An 8824-nucleotide genomic window follows, 5' to 3' on the forward strand; every position below is an offset into this window, starting at 1 on the left:
TTCCATTCATTCTCACGAAACTGTCTTGCTACACAAACAAGCCTGTGATTCATTGCAAGTATTCCACCCTCAAAACGCGTGTGGTCCAAAGAAGGCGAGTGAAACTTGAATCTTTTGAACACTCAGAACAAGCGGACAAGCGGATAGTGTTCACAGCATTGCACCAATTTCGCGGATGGTCGTCCCATCCTGAAACCCTGCCAGCACCTTGATGAGCTGAGAAAAGCTCGGTCGGAACTCTGGTGTTATGTTCCAGCAACTCATCATCATGTTGTAGAGCTCTGGCATGCAGGTTTCTGGCGGGGGCAGTCGACCACCAGCCTCCACATGAGCCAGAGTCTCACGCCCATCCATCTTGCCGTACGGGGTTGCGCCGTAGCTACAGCATTCCCCTACCAGTGTGCACCGCCGCAAGTGAGATACAAGAACAAACTTCAGTAACGCCCGACGCTACTCACAGGCTGTGACACCAAACGACCAAACGTCCGACATTGAAGAAAACTTGCGGAAGGTCATTGTTTCCGGTGCCATCCACTACAAATGCAAAGTTCAACAAAGTCAGTATCCCAATCACAAGCAGCAACATTTCCACACACCTTTGACCCACCTTCACAGGAAGTTTGCCACGAGTTTGCATTCGATAGTAATCGTCCTCATCGGCCAGTTGGCGAGAAAGTCCGAAGTCGGCAATCTTCACAACCATTCCTTGCCCAACCAGGCAGTTGCGTGCAGCGAGGTCACGGTGCACAAAGTGCAGAGTGCCCAAATACTCCATACCGAGAGCAATCTGGCGAATGACATGGACCTGCTCATTCTGGGTCCACTCGAACGACTGCTTTTTGGACTTTTTCAGAAGAGTGTGCAAATCGCCGTACTGCACAAACTCGAGCAGAACGAGATGGGGCTCTGACTCGACAAGAGCTGCATGCAGACGCACGACATTCGGATGCACAAACGGCGCCATCAGTTTCGCCTCGCTTTCAAAGTCTTGACGAGATTTATCATCCGCGTTAGACTTGAGAGACTTGACTGCAACCTGCACGGTTTCAGGCGTTGTAGGTCCGAGCAAGGTTCGTGCTCGTGGAGGCAACACGCTGAATGGCACCTGACCCAGTGCCACGTCGCCAAAGTTCCCGCTGGCAAGGTGCTTTACAATCGTCAAACCTTCACGAACGCGACGAGAATTGCTGCCGGCAACATACGCGCTTGCATAATCGTAGACCACCTCTGCAGCATCAGTCGAGAGAGCTTGGTACACAGGTTCTGGCTGCTTTTGGCCGACCACGGCGTAAGCTGCAATGTCCTCCGGTTTGTGAGATAGAATCGAATGGTTCACAGGCGAGATGTTCATTTCAATAGCCTCCTGATAGATTGGACCGGCAGAATCCTTCGGTCGTGCAGCTGAATGTGGTTGTGAGCGTCGGCGTCGCAGCACGATAAATACCGCAACTAGCGCAATCACTGCAACAGACGCTACAACAGCAGCGATGATGGCTGCTGAAGATGAAGCTGACTCTTGAGAACCATCGCCTTGTTGTGCTATGGACGATGCAACGGATGCAGCAGATGCCGATGCGGTTGAGGCAGCAGATGCCGATGCGGTTGAGGCAGCAGATGCCGAGAGCGCGGAGGTAGCCGAAGCAACGGAAGCGACTGAAGCGACGGAGGTAATAGATGCGTTGGTCGCAGCAGATGCGAGGCAGAAGCCACTCATCATAAAATAACCTTCATAGCACTGAGTGCAGGGATCGGATGAAGTGCAGGTCAGGCAATGGGTCTTGCAACACGCACTGGACCCAGCGGCATAGCAGGTGGCACAGACTGTATCACACTCTGAAGCACAAACATCAGCAAAGTGATCAAATTGGGAATTGTGGTCATCTCGAACTCTTACTGTATGGTTCCGATGCACTGCCGTAGGTGCTGGGCGGAGCGACAGTGTTGTCCCCAAACGTAAAGTTATTGGGGGCCAGATATGGGTTTGAATTCGACAACGCCAAGCCATTTGGCAACCCCTTGAACAGACCAGGCGGTAAAGTCGTGATAGGATTGTCATTCAAAGCCCTGCAGGTCCGAAAAAAGTAAGAAGCGAATCGAATGCGCGCAATGAGAGTTCATACTTACAGGGTAATCAGCGCAGTCAGGCCGGTGAATGACGAATCGGGAATGCTAGTGATCTGATTGCCGTCTAGATGCCTAAAGATGGAATCGCAAACGAGTGAGCCGTCTGTTCGTAGCCTTCCTGTCGATTGCTTGCTTACAGGTAAGTCAGGGCAGTAAGACCGGTGAATGAAGAAGAGGGAATACCAATAATTGCGTTGCTATCTAGAAGCCTAAAGATGGAATCGCAAACGAGTGAGCCGTCTGTTCGTAGCCTTCCTGTCGGTTGCGTGCTTACAGGGCAGTCAGCGCAGTAAGGTCGGTGAATGCGTCAGCAGAAATGCTAATGATCTGGTTGTTTCCCAGAGACCTACCGATAGTGTCAGAAACGAGTGAGCTAATTGCATGGTTCATGTGTTTGCTTGCTTACAGAGCAGTCAGCGCAGTCAGGCCGGTGAATGCGCCAGCAGGAACGCTGGTGATCTGGTTGTTTCCCAGAGACCTACCGACGGAGTTACAAACGAGTGAGCCGGTTGTACGTGATACATCATGTTTGTTCGCTTACAGGTGAGTCAGCGCGGTCAGGCCGGTGAATGCGTCGTCGGGAACGCTGGTGATCTGGTTGTAATCCAAAGTCCTAGCGATAGAGTCAGAAACGAGTGAGCCATTTTGTGAGTGGTTCATCATGCTTTTGCTTGCTTACAGGCTAACCAGCGCAGTCAGGCCGGTGAATGCGTCGTCGGGAACGCTGGTGATCTGGTTGTAATCCAAACTCCTACCGATAGAGTCAGAAACGAGCGAGCCGTTTTGTGAGTGGTTCATCATGCTTTGGCTTGCTTACAATTCAGCCAGCGCAGTCAAGCCTGCGAATACAGATTCTGGAATGCTAGTGATCTGATTGCGGTGCATATACCTAAAGATGGAGTCATACTGTATGAAGTGGTGGTGCGTGGTACATCATATGTGTTCGCTTGCTTACAGGTTAGTCAGCGCAGTCATGCCGGTAAATGCGCCAGCAGGAATGCCGGTGATCTGGTTGTGAAGCAGAGACCTATTGACCATGTGCCAGTCAGTCAGTCAAAGCTGTCATCGGCCAAGGTTGGGATGTAATTCTTCAAGTTGAGAGTCAGCAGCACCAAAACCCAAAATAGGAAGGCCGAGACAAGTGGGAAGTTTGTCCACATTGTCGCTGCTCAATCATAGTCATACATGCACACTCTCGGTTGGCTGGAGCAGCCAACTTTGTGACAGGAGCACCGTCTGCACTCACGCATTGGAAGGTGTCAAAGAAAGAAAGAAAAACAGCGACCGACTTTGGTGGTTTTTGCCAATCACTTTTTCGCGCCGTTTTTTTGTTGCAACGACGAAATGAGCACTCAAGCGAGATGGATGAAACTGAATGTAAGGGCTCACGTCCTGCGACTTGGCTGCTGTCTCCGTATTTTGTGTTGGGTGACGAATGCACCATTCATTTCGAAACCCAGGTCGATCAGCTGCATGCCGAGCTGACCAAGCGCAGCCTCGCGACAACCGGTTACAAGAAAGAGCTGGTGCAACGTCTCATGGCTTTTGAAGCGCACTTTGCCAGTGTCAGCAACTCGTCGTCAGCTTCAGCATCAGAAGCAGCAGCACCACAAACAAATCCGAACACTCTCTATGCTGCGAACAACCGCACCTCGCCCGCCGCACCGCTCACTCAAGCATTCGAGCCGCCGCCTCGACCGCCGGCAGGCACCACATTCACTGTGTCCAGTTCGGACTTGGAAGGCATCACTATTCCAGACGAGTTTGATGAAGTCGGAATGTTTGGAACCTTGAGCTTTCGATCTAATCGCTTCTTCCTTGATCGTCAACCCCCTCAGGAAGCAACGGTGCTCTCCAATCATACTCCTTGGAACGATTGTTTTCCGATTTGTCGATCGTCAGCTGCGATTCAAACCGAGGCAGCCAACTGGCACGACCCTTTCGCATCGCTCACTGGATCTACAAGTTGTTTCGAAACATTTGCCTTTGTTGTTTTTTTTTTTTGTTTTTTTTTTTTTCAAACAACTACACCCTCCAACAAAAACAACACCCCCACAACATCCATCTTCAACTCGCTCCAACTCCGTCTACCACTACTACTACTACTGCTGCTGTTGCTGATCCGAGTTGTGCGCGGTCGCCTTGGCGTCCACCATCTCAAGCAAGAGCTTGTCGACATTTTCCTCCCACTTGCCGGGCATGGGCACTGCGCGACGGCGTTCAATTTCGCTCTGAATCCACGCCTTGAGCACGGCCTGCTCGCGGTCTGCCTTCTTGCCGCCGCAGCCCCAAATCTCGATGCGCTCCACCCGATGCGAGGTCTCGCCCTTGGCGAGCATGGACGGGCCGTAGCACATCATGCATGGGTACCTCCTCGACGCGGTGCGCAAGTCCTCCTGCACCCAAGCGACAAAGCCCGTGGCGACGGACGACACTGTCGAGCCGGCGCCCGTCTGCACGGGAAAGCCGAGGCCAAACCCATGGCGTTGGCCCCTGAACTTGTCATTAAAGTAGACGCTTCCAGCGGGCGACGTGTTCTTGGGCTGGCCCGTTGCCACCTTTTTCGTTGCTGGCCAGGCGCAGCACACGTGCGCCTGAGGAAGCAACTCGACGAAACGAACCTTTTCGCCGCCCCAGCCGGACGCAGCGTCCTGCCACTCGGCGTCGGTCGCGATCGCGATCGTTTCCCCGCTCGTCAAGTAGACAATGGTCAGGGTGGGACTGGTGTAACCCGTGACATGGTGGTGGAGTCGGTTCATGCTGACGCCGTTGAGTTCGCTGTCGTACAAGCGCTTCCATTCAAAGGACTGTTCGTAATTGTTCTTTTCGCGCTCAATGGCCGCGTCCAGCTCCACCTTGTCCTTGCGTTGCTGCTCGAGCTCTTGCTGCTTGATTTGTTGCAACTGCTGCTGCAGCAAACGGCGCAGGGCTTCCTCGTCGTCCTCGGCCATGGCCTTGATTTGATCGAGCGAAAGGGTGGCGGTGATGGGACCCGGAGCAGCAGCAGCACCACCACCACCACCACCAGCAGCAGCAGCAGCAGAGGCATGGTCTGCGGCTCGCGTAGCGACGGCGGGACGGGTGTCGACGCCGGCGCCAAAGTAGATGGGTGGGAGGCTGCAAGCCAGCATCCAACGGTGTTCGAGCGTCAGAGGATGGGTGTTTTGCTTGCCATCAGTCTGGGTGCTGACTGACGGCATGATAAACGAGGGCGGCAATGGACAGGGAAAGAGGGAGAGTTCGTGACGAGCTGCTCGAGCCATCGTCCCGGCCTGCTTGGTCTGTGCCAGCGGCGTAATGTAGCGCTCTGCGCCTCGCACCTCCATGGCGTGCGCTTGCTGAGGGCCCAACACCTGGAACGCCAGCCAGCGTTGCAGCCGAGCAAACCAGCGAGCGCCGTTGTGAAGCGTCCACTGGACAAAGCGAACAAGCTCGACCTTGTCTTGCGCCGGGTCAAAGTTGCCCTCGGCCGCCGAAGCGCGATCGACAAAGCGCCACAGACTGTCCACCAAAAAGGACCAGCGCTGAGACGGGGTGGCAGCCGAAGGATTGGCGAGAGGTGCTTCCGGGACTTGATTGACGGGCAGGAAGGCGTGCGTCAGCAGCCAGTCAAACATGCTAAACATTTCTGCCAAGCGCAAAAAATGGACACGAGCAGGGGTGGTGGGAAGAGACAGAGTGAGCTGTGGAAATTTTTTCAAACCAAAAAAAAAAAAAAAAAAAAAAAAAAAAAAAAAAAAAAAACACGAATAAAAACCGGAACAGCGTCCATCCAGTACCTTCGCGAGTCGCCTCGGAGCGACCATCCATGAACAGCTTGAAAAAGAACGTGGAGGCAACTTCGACGTCTTGGGAGAGGGCGTGGCCGAGTGCTTCCACAAATTCAATGGCAATGATGGGCGTCCAAAACTCGTAGGGCTTGTCCAAGCGGCGATGGGGATGGCCGTCTTCCGGCAAGCGCGCCACCACTTCCGAGATGGTGTCTGCCATGTTGGCCAGTCGTGTTTCGGCCTCAATGTTGCCACGCGCCTCCTCCTTTTCGCTGAGCACGGTTTGCAAGCGGAGAACGGCGTATTCGCGAATGCTCAGCATGGCCGGCGCCACGACCTGCGGTCCCAAAACGGCGCCCATCGCTTGGTACAACTTGCGGGCAAATGTTCCATCGACGTCAGCCTTGAACTCGTTCTATGTGGTTTTGAGGAGTGCAAAAAAAAAAATTGTATGAGATTGAAGTTGTGAAATAGTAACGACGAGTACATCACCCAAGATTTTCTTTACCGCGAACGAGTCTGGGTTTTCTTGAGCAGATGCATCCGCTGACGTCGTCGTCGTCGTCGTCGTCGTCGTAGCAGTCGCAGTTGCCTCAGGAGTGGTGGTGGTGGTCGCTGAGGGTGCATGTGCGACATAGTCGAGGTGCTTGCTGTGGTCCCAGTCGAGCAGCACCGCGCCGTGCGAGAATCTCTGTCCAGTTATCAAATGTTTCAAGTTCCGAGGCAGCACCATAATGTGAGCAACAGTGTTTTGCTTTGGAGCCTCAGGGCTGGGAGGAGAGTACAGCTGGGTAACCCCCCTCTCGCCGCCAATCCTCACTCTCCTCACTCTGCTCCACCCCTCCCCTCCCCACCCCAACACTGACGCCATTACCGAGTAGGCCGTCACGAGAAGCGCCCGGAGTGCGGCTGGGCAGGGCGAGTCCGGGATGGTCGGCATGTTGCTGGTCGGCGACAGATTGCTCGGCACTGGAGTGACGGGCTGGCTTTGTGAGCTACCCATTGCTTTTTTTTTTTTTTTTTTTGCTGCGGAAGGTGTAGAGTGGAAGAAATAAGAGTGGAGCTTGAATGGAGATTGAGAAGGAAATTCAAAGGGAATAACTGAAGGGTCGGGCGTGGGGGGAAAGCTCAGGCTCAGAAATTGAAGTGCTCTGATCGGCTCAGAGCCCCTGCAGCAGCAGCAGCAGCAGCAGCAGCAGCAGCAGCAGCGCTCAGAGCCTCAACTTGCGGTCAAACCGTGCATCCGATATTCAGTAATTGCACTCCCAATCTGGCTCTCCAAGAGCAGGAGCTCGCTGCCAGAGATCAAAAAGTACTGTGCCTGACATCGAACTGTTTGAACTGTTGATCCATCATCCATTCATGCATCCATTCATCAATGTTGCAACTCTCACTCTTGTTTTTTTCTTTTGTCGTTTATCGTTACCATCTGTATTTATTTTCTGAGGTTGGTTTTTTCTTGTGCTTTTGCTGTATGATGGGCTCAGAGTCGACTGTTGCTGCTGCCGTTGCTGCTACTTTCCCCCTTCTCCGTTCTGGTGCCACTTTGTGAAGAGGGTTATTGATTTTGTGAGCCATTTCCACATCCTCACCACATCGCGAAGGTCTCCAATCGTGGGATGAACAGCCAAACGAGCGCGCTTACGGTTGTTCGTTGCGCAAGAAGGGAAACGCTCTCAGATCCCAGCGGATCACCCCCGCCCGACACAGCAGCCGATCAGAGTGGAGCAAGAGTGTGCTGATCTTGCATTGAGTACGTGCTCAGCAGCGTGGCAGCAGCGCAAAGAGAAGGCAGAAGGGCAATCAAGGTGCCATTATTCGGTCTCAGTTCACTGCTCAGAAAGCCTCGTGTTCAAAACAAGAGATACTCGGATTCAGTGAAACATGCTCGTATATTCATGCAGCAAACAAGCATTTGATTGTACTTTGGCGGGTTGCGAGATCTGACCTCCTCTTGTTGCTTTGCCGAATTGTCTGGCCTACAAAAACTCAGAACAATCTCAAACGATGCTCAACTACGAGCGCATGTCGGATCGTCAACAGCAATGCTACGATCGTCTCAAGCAAGCAAACGGCAGTATCGAGTAAGCCAAACAACAACCGAGAAACAACCAAGAAACATAGCTGAATTCTAACCAAATCACGCATTTTTTCGTCGTAGCCTCTCAGAGAATCGCATCGGAGATTCGGAAATACAAGCTGTCACTGCTGCAACGCAAGCAAATGCAGAAATTCTTCAACTCAGGTGAGGCAAACACACGAAAAGTACAATCTGCTTCGTCAATTCGCAGTCTTGCTCAAACACCTCCCTCTGGCTCTCCCTGCAGACTATCCCGGAATCGAATCTCCGAAATTGGTGCCCAACAACTTGCTGCCTTGTTCAAAAATACCGCGACACTCACCCGCATCGAGTAAGTCGGCCTTCTTTTGCAAAACGCTCCACCAACAACCCGCCTCACCAAACATCTCTCGTCTCTGGCATTTCCATCCTTAGCCTTGACTCCAACCAAATTGGTGATGCTGGTGCGCGTCAGCTGGCCTCTGCTCTCAAGTCCAACCTGACAATCACCTGGCTCGAGTAATGAAGCGCTCTCCTTTTTTTGTTGTTTCTTGCTGTAAAAGTTAAACCTGCCATCGCTCACTCCCCCCCCCCATATTCCAGCCTCTCTCACAACCACGTTGGAAACGCTGGAGCCAAAGGTCTTGCCAATATGCTCAAGAGCAACTCGACCCTCACCCATTTGCTGTAAGCAATTGAAAAACTTGGCACCTTCCGTTGTTGCTGGGCCTCCTGACTCACTACCTCTCTTGCACACGACTAGCTTGGCTTCAAATCAAGTTGGAGATCCCGGCGCACAAGCCATTGGTCATGCCCTCGGCACCAACTCTCGGCTTCAGTTTCTCCAGTTGAGTATCCTTATCGCTTCGTT

At 52.9% G+C, this 8824-nt stretch overlaps 2 protein-coding genes across 3 annotated transcripts; both read right to left on the bottom strand.

Annotated features, from left to right (window-relative positions):
* Positions 1-83: 83 nt before the first annotated feature.
* On the bottom strand, positions 84-3162 carry CAOG_05455 (the record flags this gene model as incomplete). 2 transcript variants are annotated; one of them, XM_004346078.2, is made up of 12 exons in its annotated part: positions 84-392; positions 459-534; positions 608-1833; positions 1895-2064; positions 2125-2196; positions 2262-2333; positions 2399-2470; positions 2531-2602; positions 2666-2737; positions 2804-2875; positions 2942-3013; positions 3080-3162. In XM_004346078.2, 12 exons carry the CDS (start codon positions 3160-3162, stop codon positions 151-153), a joined length of 2301 nt encoding a protein of 766 aa, XP_004346128.2. In that variant the 3' UTR covers positions 84-150. The 2 variants fall into 2 exon arrangements, with proteins under 2 accessions (XP_004346128.2, XP_011270535.1); XM_011272233.1 differs by lacking the exon at positions 2531-2602.
* A 947-nt stretch (positions 3163-4109) lies between these two features.
* On the bottom strand, positions 4110-6939 carry CAOG_05456 (hypothetical protein). Its single transcript, XM_004346079.2, has 4 exons — positions 6769-6939; positions 6403-6585; positions 5904-6309; positions 4110-5752 (listed from the first exon to the last, which is right to left on the bottom strand). Exons 1-4 carry the CDS (start codon positions 6895-6897, stop codon positions 4227-4229), a joined length of 2244 nt encoding a protein of 747 aa, XP_004346129.2. The 5' UTR covers positions 6898-6939; the 3' UTR covers positions 4110-4226.
* Between the last annotated feature and the right edge of the window lie 1885 nt (positions 6940-8824).

This window comes from Capsaspora owczarzaki, assembly GCF_000151315.2.
Source record: "Capsaspora owczarzaki ATCC 30864 unplaced genomic scaffold supercont2.9, whole genome shotgun sequence".
In the NCBI taxonomy this organism is placed as follows: Eukaryota; class Filasterea; order Ministeriida; family Capsasporidae; genus Capsaspora; species Capsaspora owczarzaki.

Excerpts from the sequence above, each read along its gene's own strand:
- CAOG_05456 (XM_004346079.2), bottom strand. The coding sequence starts at position 6,897 with ATGGGTAGCTCACAAAGCCAGCCCGTCACTCCAGTGCCGAGCAATCTG. Across the intron at positions 6,586-6,768 it reads TTCTCGTGACGGCCTACTCG|AGATTCTCGCACGGCGCGGT; the intron begins GTAATGGCGTCA and ends ATAACTGGACAG. Across the intron at positions 6,310-6,402 it reads AAAACCCAGACTCGTTCGCG|AACGAGTTCAAGGCTGACGT; the intron begins GTAAAGAAAATC and ends AAAACCACATAG.